This window comes from Oryza sativa, chromosome 8 (assembly GCF_034140825.1).
Source record: "Oryza sativa Japonica Group chromosome 8, ASM3414082v1".
NCBI classification, from domain to species: Eukaryota; Viridiplantae; Streptophyta; class Magnoliopsida; order Poales; family Poaceae; genus Oryza; species Oryza sativa.
In genome coordinates this window covers 20,712,181-20,724,809 of record NC_089042.1, presented here as the reverse complement: position 1 = coordinate 20,724,809, position 12,629 = coordinate 20,712,181, and the positions used below count along the sequence as shown (strand labels likewise).

The 12,629-nt window shown below is 42.7% G+C and overlaps 1 protein-coding gene across 3 annotated transcripts; it reads left to right on the top strand.

Moving 5' to 3' along the window:
* Positions 1–4,170: 4,170 nt before the first annotated feature.
* On the top strand, positions 4,171–8,668 carry LOC4345621 (THO complex subunit 4D). 3 transcript variants are annotated; one of them, XM_015794414.3, is made up of 7 exons: positions 4,171–4,319; positions 4,477–4,739; positions 5,725–5,859; positions 5,954–6,022; positions 6,753–6,943; positions 7,584–7,640; positions 8,135–8,668. In XM_015794414.3, the coding sequence occupies exons 2-7, from the start codon at positions 4,554–4,556 to the stop codon at positions 8,355–8,357; spliced, it is 861 nt and encodes a 286-aa protein (XP_015649900.1). In that variant the 5' UTR covers positions 4,171–4,319; positions 4,477–4,553; the 3' UTR covers positions 8,358–8,668. The 3 variants fall into 3 exon arrangements, with proteins under 3 accessions (XP_015649900.1, XP_066159368.1, XP_015649901.1); XM_066303271.1 differs by having other exon boundaries at positions 4,405–4,739; XM_015794415.3 differs by lacking the exon at positions 7,584–7,640.
* The last annotated feature ends 3,961 nt before the right edge of the window (positions 8,669–12,629 follow it).

The following is a 12,629-nucleotide window of genomic DNA, read 5'->3' as shown; positions in this document are numbered from 1 at the left end:
GAGGCATGTATCCACACTACATAGTGTCGACAACTCGCTTGCCTTCTTCTTCTAGCCCTTGAGCCGCTTCTTGAATGCCGCCCGCCACTTCGCATCATTGATGATCCGCTGCAACTTCACCTTGTTGCGAGCCATGGCCTTCACGATTCACCACTTTCTAGCAAGACTGCACCTATGGATTGATGGGAAATGGTTAGATTGATATGAGTTCAAAGAAAGGGGAATATGGTGGTTTTATAATGGAAGATCATATCGCAACAATCACTAGATTATGGAAAGAAATTATTTTACACATTCGAGAATATCAAACGAATAAATGCAAGTTAATGTTTGCCTGATAAAAACGGTGGCTAATGTGCAAATAGCTAGCATATCTGTCAGCCTTTAATATTGTCTGTATTTGGAAACTTCATCGCGTGCATGAGCTAGCAATAGCGAATAGACATTACTCACTAGATGATAACGATTTCACACTGAAGATTAGCTAATATGAATAAGGTTCTTAACATGGGTCCAGTTCATAAAAAATCTAAGAGCTAATCCTCTTTCATATGCACAATAGGATGAAACTATATATATAATAAAAATTTACAAAATTTGCTCAAGATGAAGTATATAGTGTGTCAGCGAAAAGCCTACTAGGATTTTGAATGGATTTGGGGTATTTTTATGAATTTTCTGCATTTTGAATGGAGTTAAACAGAGTACATATGAGTTAGTTATGGATTTTATAAGTTTTATTATATTTTTACTCAAATAGAAAGACCGTAATTGATTTATTGTGTATTGAATAACATTTATGTTGTCAACAAGGGGATGAGACTCAACTAAGAGGAAAAGCCGAGGGAGGCAAAATAGACTTTTTTTTCTTGGACTATGCCATGCTGGGTCGGCCCACTGTGCCGAGGCCGAGGCCCAGACACGGCCCGACGGTCGGGTCGGACTGACATGGGCCAACACCAGTGTCACGCCCAGAAATTTAACCCAAATTTCCAGACTATTTTGTGTATTAAATCCCTGTCCAGTACCAGCCAGGGTACACAAAACGACAAGTAATATACAGTTCCAAACGTAAATAAAGCGACAAGTAATATACAGTTTCAAACATAAATAAAGCGTAAAATACTTACAGAAGAGGCACTTAGTCCTCACACTGAAACGAAAGTAGAAGCAGCGGAAAAAGGCGATCCTAACGAGGCTTCAGCTCCACTCCACACGCAAAACTCAACTGGGGTCTGAGCCTTAGTCCTCTAACTTCGTCTTCAGCTCAGAATCACTACACTTCTGAAAAGGGGGAAATAATAGCAAGGCTGAGTACAACCACTGTACTCAGCAAGCCACACCAACAATGCAGACATGCAAGGGAATTCAAGAATGGCTTGTGGCTATTTGCATAAAGGCGGTTGTAAAACATTTATTGCGCAAAACAGTAAGACAGTTGAGTAATTAAGGTAATATTAAATCTCCATTGATCAATGCTACACCACGTTGAACAGGCCCAACCAACCCACCTGAACTACAGTGCATTGGGTCGATTTATCAGGGGTGAGACTAATCACGGTGAATCTGCTCGATCGCCCATAACCGCGGGCACGGCTATTCGAATAGTTTTACTCTAGCCAGAGGTGCATAACTGTACGCACAAGACACAATCCACCGACATGTCACCGTGTCATCATGTGCCCATGATGAACACGTCACCACGTCGAGTGATTGTGACAAGACCCTTCATATAACTCTCCCCTAACCATCCACACCACGCTAAGGTTTCACCCCCACTCCTCACAAGGCAGCAGGCAGTCCCCTCGTGCACCGCGGTGAATCCGGCAGCTGGACAATTGGACACCCCGGCCGACCCAACTCCATCACGCCCACCCTCGCCACCGGTGCCTAGGAAAGGGTCGAGCTATACTTCAGATCAGGCAGTTACCCATTCCCGCTTGTGGCAAGCACTGTAAGTCTTCCAGGGTTTCCCGTAAACTGGTCTTAATTGCCATGGGTGCGACTCGCAAAACCATGCACCCACAGCCCACCATTCAGTTGCATTTTAGATAGATAATTACGACCAATGCAACATGGTCGGGTGTCTCGAGCACGCGGCTCGTCATGATACTAACAGGTCTAAAACTGTAATTATCCCATCAACTGAGCTAGTGGCAATTAAGCATGGCTAAGCATATAGTTCTAGATGTGTCACATAAGTAACATGAGCTAGTCGATTTATTACCCACGATTGACAAATGACAGATATCAAGTAAACATGGCACAAGCGAGCAGATAGGTAAACCCTGATCCCATGTAATTAGCAAAACATGCATATTTATTTGCAAACGGTAAAACATTTGTAAATTGGGATCAACATGCTCAAGGGGAAATGTGTGACTTCCCTTGCTTCTTTACTTGGATCTTCTGAACTCTTATCTTTGCGACCGCAGACTTCCGAAATGGCGGAATCTACTCGTTGGCGTGCAAAACGAGGAAAAACACTAATAAAAACCAAGGAAATAGTACATAAAAAGTAAAAAAACATGTAGATCCCAATTTTAGATGAATTTTGCAACTTGAATGGCTCAATTCGGAGTTCGTATGAATTAGACATAAATTTTAGAAGTTTTGAGCCGTTTTAATGAATTTCTAGAATTATTACCGATTTATGACGCAATTAATAATTATTTTCTCAAAGGAAAAGGCATTCGCGGACGTCAGCAAGGGGAACCGGCGCCGACAGGCGGGTCCCACATGTCAGCGGCACAAGGGGAAGGGCGCACGGTGGACACGGTCCACCACGGCCTCGGGCACATGTCCACCACGTGGACGACCCAGGTCGACCCGAGGGGAGAGCAGCGGCCAGGGCCACTGGCGCGGCACAAAGCCGGCCCGGCCGAGCCAAGGTGCGGCGGCGGCGGCAGCCGGCGATGCGGAACGGCGGCGGGCGGGCGGAGGACAGCGGCGCGCACGGGGGACGGCGGCGCACCCCAAGAGGTGGTGGCCGGCAAGAAAGGAGGACGGGAAAAAAGGGGAGGGAGGAGAGGTCCTCACCGGAAGCGGCGGCCGACAAGCGATGGAAGGGAGCGGGGAGGAAAGGAGGGATGCTCACCAAGCGGCTGACGGCGGGGAGAGGTGGCCGACGGAGGGAGGCGAGGAGGCGGCGGCGTCCCTCGGGCGAGGACGACGACGACGATTTGGCGGCGTCCGGCACAGGAGGAGGGGAGGCCGAGGATCGGCGAGACCTGAGGAAGAGATTGGATGGGTTAGGGAGGAAAACGGGCGACCGAAGCGGTGGGAAAACAACGCCGGCGATGGAACTCGGGGCGGAACTCACCGGAACGCGAGGTGGTTGGGACTCCGGTGGGTATTCGGCGAAGAGGAGTGGACGCCGAGGAGCGGTGGAGCGTGGCGGTGCTGAGGGTGGCGGCAGCACAGCCGAGCGAGGCCTGTGTCGCCGGCGGGGAGCGGCCGGAAGCGGTGGAAAGGGCGATGGCTCGGCTTGCACAGTGGGATGGTAGTTGCGGTGGCGGCATCCCGAGCCGCCTCTACAACTGCTCGGCTATGTGGGCTCTCGGTTTGGACGTCAACAACCTCACCGGTTCACCGGCGAAGTTTCTTCAGCTGTTCGGGAACCGGTTCACCAGCACCATCCCGGGAGAGTTTGGCCGGTGCAAGAATCTAACCCGGCGTGGTGGCCTGCTCCCGCGTCGCAGCCACCGCCGCCACCTCGTCGCCCCGGCGACCTCCTCCCCATTCACTGGCCAGCTTGCAGAAGAAAAGAGAGAGAGAAAGAGATAGAGAGATGGGAGAAAGGGAGAGGAGGGGAAAGAGAGAGAGGGAGTGATGACGTGGCATGTTGACATGTGGGGCCCACGTGGGTCCCACACTGACTTAGCCACCACGTAGACCAAAACCGGGGTCAAAACCACCGAAGGATCTTGGGTGTCCGGTTTTGTTATTTAAGGGACCCCACATATCTGGTTTTACGGTTCGAGTACTTTTTTTATCCTGATGACAAGTTGAGGGACCTTCGGTGTACTTTTTCCTTTCCGATATAAGCTTATTCCTATGAGGTTCACCTTCTCGATTCCGTTTCAGCCGGGCTGGGCCGTACTCGACTCAGACCGGCCCACATGAAAGCCCATACCGCTAAACAAATAGCCCAGCGCAATTATCCTCTTCATTGACTCCACCTTTGCTTCCTTCTCTACTACATCTCCTCCTCTCCTCACGTTTCCGCCGCCGCCGCCGCCTCCGCCTCCGCACGGCCGAGCAGCGGCGAGCAGCCGCCGGCGTCCTGCTGCTTCCTACTCCGCATCCTCGCAACGCCGGTGAGTATCGCATCGCATCGCACCGCACCGCACCGCACCGCACCTTCTCTCTTTGCCCTAATCCTACCCCCCTCTCTTCTTCTAGATCTGGAAGAGGTTCCTCTCTTCGCCTCGCGCCTCGCGCCTCCCCCCCTGATCGAGCCTTGTAATGTTGCAGGTTTTTCATCGTTTGATTGTTGGAGAAGAAGGAGAAGAACCGTGTTAATCTGATCTGACCGAAGCGAGTTTGGGATTATGGCGTATTACGCCAGGAGGGGTGGGGATAGGGTTAGTGGTGGTGGCCGTGTTCAAGGTGGTGGAGGTGGTGGAGGTGGTGGTGGGAGAGGTGGATATGTGCTGCGTGGAAGATCAGGGATGCCTCCTCGAGGGCCCCTTGGCCTCGGGGTTAACTCGCGGCCATCAGCGCGCACTATTGCTAAGGCAAGGCCACCGAAACTGACGCTGTGTTTTTGTTCATGGTCAGATTTCTCCTGAATACGCTAAAAAAAAATAAATTACTGAATGAATGAAGAGAGAGCATCTCTAAGATTTTGTACAATGTGGAGGGGCAGAAGTTATCACTAATGGAGCGAGCCTTTGTCGAGTTGGATTTGGCTAGAGCATCTCTCTATCATGTGGAGGTGGAGGAGAGGAAGAAGTAGCTTTGCTATTAGTCTTTCCTTTTTTAGAGGAGAAGGCAGTGGTTTTGCCGATCGGTTAACGAGGAAATGAGATTACAGGGAGCTGGCCCAACTAGGGTGACAGCCCAAAGTTTTTACAATTTGATGTTCCTAGAGAACTCAAGGGGAACCAATGCCACGCTAGTGAATGCTCTCCTCCTTTGCTGTTAATCTCTTGTGAAAAACTTTGATTGGGTAGATCATTTCTAAGGTTTCATTTATGGAGTGGCAGAAATAACTGGTGGATACATCTAGTGGGAACTTTGAAGGACAGCAACTGCTCTTCGATCAAATGGATCGAAATAAATGGAAAAGGAGGTTTGTCACACATATGGATCGAACCAAATGAAAAGAAAAAAAAAGAAGTTTGTGGTATTCTTGCAATTCAATATATAATCTGCATGTGGTGCCGAAGGAAGGATCTTCATTGATCCTTGTGCAATACCTGGAACTTCAATGCAGCTCTCATCTGACAGCTTTGGGATCTGCTATGGTGAAGTGCTTCTAGGATGTCTCCAGAGAAAATGCTCTAGCCATTTATCTACTCCACTTGTGATATTTGTGGAACTCTCTTCCTCTCCATTTTAAGTTAATGCAGCATTTTCATAGTCAAGCTGCTTATTTCTGCTCTACCATAAAGATTGATATTACTAATGATAGTTGCCATGATCATACAGAACAGTTTGAGGTGATATGCTTCTGTGATGACACATTTTCTCACATGCTGGATGTTTGGCCATTTTCAGTCTTTTAGCAGAACCAAAGACATGACCTGGAGACCTGATCTGTTTAGTGATAGTATGGCAGCTAGTGGAATTGAAACTGGTACAAAATTGTACATTTCAAACTTGGACTATGGGGTTTCCAATGAGGATATAAAGGTTTGTTAGACTAATTAATTTTTTGGGATATTTCTTTTCACTATTCTTGTTGGATATAGAGTTGACAGGCTAACATTTTCAATTCGCCTTGTAGGAGCTGTTTTCAGAAGTTGGTCACTTGAAGCGCTTTGCTGTTCACTTTGATGGTTATGGGCGCCCAAATGTTTGTACTTCTTATCATATTTACAAATAGAGCATATTTTGATTTCAATTAGGTATTATATGTAAACTCAAAGTGATGTTTTTCTTCGGTGAACCAATTTGCATTGTTTCAAGGGAAACCATACACACCTTGTCATCTTCCCACTCAGTACTTTCAGTTTGCTCTAGATGATCACATATGAAGTATAATTATACCTTGTCTTATGGATGAAAACTTCCAGTGCACAGATTTATGCCTTGCATTAGATTTACCAAGAACAATAAAACAACAATAGGATAATATGTATCTTAGTGATTATCTTGCGTTTGAGATAACAGCAAGAAGACAAACATAGGAAATGTTTGTTTTTAGTAATATATATGTAGGGATTATGTCTTTCTTATTCTTTCACACATTGAACTTTGCTGAGCTTTTCTGGTTGAAACTCCATAAAATGGTGATCTGCTTAGAGTACATTTGCAAAATACATGTATTTGTTGTAATAATTATGTACTATATATAGCGTGGGGACCTCCCTCTCTGTTTTCTGGTCAAAAAAATTTATATATACACAATCTTATGTACTAATTAGCTGGCCTAGCAAATTAACAGCATGTAAACAGTGTCCATTTGCGGTGCTTATTCTGCAAAAAGAAAATGATAAATGAACTTTTGTGATCACTGAAACTTTTGCTAACTGCCTCTTGCCTCGATTATTGTGCTAATATCTTTTTTTGTTAAATTTCTGCAGGGCACAGCAGAAGTGGTGTTTACTAGGAGAAGTGATGCAATTGCTGCATTGAAACGTTACAATAATGTTCTGCTTGATGGTAAAGCTATGAAGATAGAAGTTATTGGAAGTGACTTAGGTTTGCCTATGACACCTCGCATAAATGTGGTTGGGGCTTCTAATGGCAGACCTACAAGAACAGTTGTTATGACGTGAGTAATCCTTCCATTTCTATGTATCTCAATTTCTTATTTAGCTTCCAAGGACAAAAAGAAAATGACATACCTGGAACCTAAGCTGGATCACACATCACAATGCAGTCTGTATGTCCCAAGTTAAATATTGAATACTGGGCTATCAGAACTCCTAATTGCTTGCAGATAAACTCTTCTTTCTTTTTTCTGCTAACAATATGGCATGTCTACAAGCTTCTGTTCATGTGTTACTTTAGAGGCTGATAATTTGTTTGATGAGTTGTAATATTTTTAAGTAAACTTCTTGTTGGGCCAGTATATGTGCTAATTTAACTTGTCACTGCCAATATGAGCTGTTTACTTAGCAGATTCTAGTATTGTGTGAAATATTCTAATGAGCTAGCCATATTTAGGAAGGACTATAGTCTGAAAACGGATAAAAGTTCAACTGATAAATATGTTTCGTCACGTTCGTTAGCAGTTGTGTGTTGCAAGTCAATTGATAACTTGTGAAATTTAACTCCAGTTTGAAAATGTGCTATGTTGGGCTTTTGTTGTTTTCATTTTTCTCTGAGCCTTTAAAGCTATATACCTATCAACCATTCAGTCAATCTACCTTATTTTTCTATAAATCTCAACAAAAATAAATATATTTCAGGCCTGAAATTGGCCAGCGTGGCAGTGGTTCCAGCAGTAGACCAACAGGTCCTACAGTGTAAGGCTTCTCACAGTATCATTTTCTTAGCTGTGTAATTTATTCTGTTACTTATCTGGTACTAGTAGCGAATAGTGACCACATCATTTTGCTTGGTTATTTTAAAAGCATCATGATCTACAGTAAAGCAACTGCCATTTGGTTATTATTGTAACCAATTTCTTCTTGTTTTTAATAAGAAGCATGTAATGTGCAGAGTTTCAGGTTTACATTTTATACTACATGTCTAGCATAAATTAATCATGTTTCCACCTGTTCCTGCTATACTACAATTTTTCCTAGTTTAGTCATGGATACTGTATGCATTTGTGACATACAAAGAAGAAAATAAGGTTGTTTTCTACTAGTTATTCTCACTTTTGGCGGTGGTTGGTGACAATTTCATCTTGCTTGTGTTTTTCCCTAGTTGACACAACCAAACTGAAAAACACCACAAATGTGTTGAAACTTTATTGATCTTTTTGCTGATCTGTCACCTGAACTTGCCATTCCAGTAATAGATATAACCGTGGTGCCTTCCAAGCTGGCCGGGGCCGAGGCCGTGGCAGGGGTCGTGCCCCATTCCAGTCCCAGTTCCAGGGCCGTGGCACTGGCAGTGTCAGGGGCCGTGGTCAATTCCAGGGCCGTGGTCGCGGAAGGAGGCAAGCTGGGAAGACTGCAGATGAGCTGGACAAAGACCTGGAAACTTATCATGCTGAGGCAATGAAGACCGACTGATCGCTGCAGACCTAACGGTGGTGGCAGCCATTTTGTCACAACTGCTCTATAAGCATCTGTTGCAAGATTATCGTTATGATAGGTTAGCCCGATTGAGCTGTAGTACTCCTGGAAGCAGAGAACTTTCTGCTTAGGTTTGCAAAAACAAACTCTGCCTCTAGAAGTTTGAAGAAGACGCAACTGTGGTGTGTAGTGATTATCTGGGATTTGCAACCCTAGGTTTTTTTTTTCTTTTTTTTGGTGCTGCTTGCTCTTGAGATTGTCGTGTTAAGCTTCCCAAACAAAAGTAAATCCTGGGATTTTATGACTCATCATCATCCGTAGAAGTTACGTAGTTTAGTCTATATTATCCCAAGTCTTGGATGTCCTTTAACGGCAATAGTTTTCTTTATCAGGTAGTAGTAATTGCTAGTATGATTTTTCTTCTCCAATGTTGATGCTGACTTCTAATCTGGTAGATGGGATCTTTCACTAGTCTACCTTGTCGGCAACACCAAGGAAAAAATATTCACTTTGTTGTTTACTGGAATGACACGATTCATCGGTTTGTCATCCATCCAATGGTTAGCATGACATAATCCATGTTTTCTGGTCCAATCTGCTGTCTATGGATTATACAAAGTTTGAGTGGCTAATCCTCCCTCTTTGCTTCATCCGCTTTGCTTGCTGATGTGACCTCTGCATTCTTATCTGAAGCTATTCCGGCCAAGAAAGGATCAAAGAGAAAAACCAACACAATGCAACCTGGCAATTTAAGCGGCTCAATTGTATTTACAGCACAAAGGAAGAGAACACATCAAGTTATGCCAATCCATGGATGGATCACATGAACTGAAAACCTGAAACACTCTGAACTCTCCTACATATTTACACCACATTGATCAAGGGAAAGAAAAATGCCCCCCCCCCCCCCCCCCTCAATCTCCAACGGAGATGGCCTGACCGGCGCGGCGTAGCGGCGACGGCGAGGGAGGGCGCGCCAGCTCGCGGAAACCGATGACGGCGGTGGCGGTGGGCCTCATCTCCAGCAGCTGCAGCCTCTGGAGAAGCCCCCTGGCCTTCTCATCCTCCTGCTTGATCCTCCTGACCTGGATGTGGATCAGCACCTCTTGCTCCAACCTGACCACTCTCCTGCTTTCACCTTGCTCCTCCAGCATCTCCTCCTCCATTGTAGCAGTAGTAGCCAGCATCAACAATCTTGACATGTGCTTTGCTACTCCCAGAACATGAAATACTGGTGTCACAGCATATATATATATATATATGCAAGAGAAGAGCTAGCTAGAGAGAGAAGATGAGGGAGAAAGTGAGAGGTGGAGAAGGACTTGGGGGTGTGGTGTTGCTTGTGGGGATTATATTTTTGTAGGGAAGATTTGGTGGGTGAGAAATGTGACAAACTTTGTGAACAGTTGGAGAGAGGCTCCTTTCAACTGTTTGGAAAGAAACCTTTGGGGCCAACCATCTCCATTGTTCCAACAGTGACATATGCCATTTCCTTTTTTTTTTCACCCTCTTGAAAAAGTATTGTTAGGAGTGGATTAGGATTAGTTCCATGCATGGTTTGAATTAATTCCTCCTCTTCAACCAGACAAATTGCTAGCACATTGTTAACAAAGCCTCTTGTGAGGAAAATTTAACAAAACTGCTGAATTGATCAGACCTTGTTTTGCTTCATTTGAGACGCCATGCTTTGGAAAACAAGCATTTTAAAAAAATGAAGGTAGTTCATACAATCTATACAAGGACTAAAAAGAGGACAGATTGTTGCGTGGATTGCTCTTCAAAAAAGGCAATGAGCAGAAAACTTGATGGTTGCCGAGTCATTTTCTTTCGTCGGGTGCGTGGAAGAAACGGCCATGTACGTGTTCGTACAAATTAACACAGGTATTCAGATGGACATTTCGAAATTGAAATATGACCTCCCCTCTCAGCAATCTGTTCAACTTAAGCATCTTGAAAGGAGCGTAAAATCTTTTTTTATATATAATCTGATGAGGAAATTCTTAATTAAGGACTACTCCCTTCCATAAATAAGATCTTGATATATAAGTGGCCATGTAAGCTAGTCCTGGTGCTTGAAGTTGTGCATTCCGCTCACTTGTGTTCAAATCTTAAATTGTGTACTAATGCTATCCAATTTTATGAGTATAAATATGTGTGCATATCTTGTGGGTATATATATGCATTAAATCGCACTTTGGGTGTATGGTGTACTATTCAACTGTGTATTAAAGGCACACACCAATATCTGAGGTAAAATTTGCTCTAGGAGACTCTAAATCCACGACATTTGCTTAAGAATACTTTAGTTGTGTACTTTATTATATAGCACACACTTTTACGATTGTTTACTACTCTCTCAGTCCTAATACCTTTCTTGGGAGGTAGTAAGAGACATTTGGACCATTATTTCAATATATCATCTTTAAATGAAGAAAAGATGATTTTATCGTTAGGTCACCTTGCAAGATGTAATTTTGAACAAATATTGACTGGATCTAAACATATTTTGCAAAATTCAAAAATTGTCTCAAATTACAGAAATAAAAACATTTTACAAATATTTATTTAAATGCAACCAATATTTGTTCAAATTTGTTTCTTTGTTCGATTTTTAAAAAATCTTTGGCAATTCTCGTTTCCACAACTTTGGACAAGTTTTGAATTTGCATAATATATTTAAATTCAGCTAAACTTTTATTTTGCAGTTTTATAGCTCCATTGGAAGAGAATATATTAAATCCACTAAAATAATGGTCAAAGTGTATTTTTATCAAACAACTGTAAAACTAGAATGTCCTATGACAAATCCACAAAACGAGAGTATCCAATAGCAAATGCCACGAACTTAACCAAGAATATCTCAAAGTAAATTTTGCCTTTTGCAAAGCTTCTCTTTTTTTTTCCTTTTTGACTATTTCTGGTTTGGGTTCATCGATCTACCGCTCTACTTCTACCTCAGAATTACTCCAAAGTTCAACAACAAATATAACCACCAAGTGAAATTACAGACCTCATACGTACACTGTTGCTTTGTTAATCGCCACTGACCTCAATAAATATCAACTTATATATGATGCCGTTCACTGAAATATATCAAACTTATGACGCATTGACACTTTGGCAAAATCAAAGAACTACAAACTTTTTTTATATGGATTAGCCTCCAACTTTTCACCTAATGCAAGATTATGACTACTCTAACAAGAGTTGGATTAAGTTTAAGATTTTCGTGAGACGCTTTTCAAACTACTAAACGGTGTGTTTCGTGCGAAAACTTTCTATATAAAAGTTGCTCTAAAATATCCTATTAATTTATTTTTCAAGTTTGTAATAATTAAAACTCAATTAATCATACGTTAATACCATCTCGTTTTACGTAAAAAACATAATCTTCCTTAAGTCTTCGGGAGAAAAGAACAGCTACATACGTGCAGAGCATATATGTGCTGACCATCACTAGATGGAAGCGGCAAAGCAACAACAAACGACTGCACAAATCAAAAGGAAAACCACGTTTTTTCTCACTAATTAAGCATATAGATATTCAGCAACCGGTGCATGCGGCCATCCACTCTAACCATCTCTTTTAATCTCCAACCACCGAATTGGAATGTGACAACACTAGTGCGAGAGGAGAGTCCACGTCAGAACTTTGATCTAATTAGTTTCTGCTTGAACTTCATTTCCATCTCGAGTATCAGCGATTAATTAGTTTCATGTTAATTTAAGTGTATATATCACAGATTCATACTGCGTTAGTACTGTCATGATAACATCTTGTTAATAGAAAACATTAGATATCATAAAAGAAACAAGGATGAACGTAGCGGCGAATCCACAACAAAAAAAACATCTGCGTCTAATACACACTAATTATCTAATTACTCACTAATATACTAATCAATATGTCATAAATTAACTAGAATTCAATAATTTTTATATAAAAGTTGTTTATAAGATTCAAATAAGTTAGTAATAGTTAATATTTAATTAATCATGTACTAATAAGTTTTCTCACTACGTATGCGCTGAAAAATCTTTCCCAATGGAGAAAACAAACGGGGCCTTAGGGTGGATGGTAAACCCTTGTCGATACCATGTACGTATGTACTCCATCCGCCCAAAAAAATCTAGTAGTAAGATATGACACATCCTAATACAATAAATTTGGATATAGAGTATATTCAGATTCGCTGTCACATCCTAATACGAGGTTGGTTTGTTTTAGACGAAGAAAGTATGTACTCTGTGTGAAGTCAGGTGGTAAAC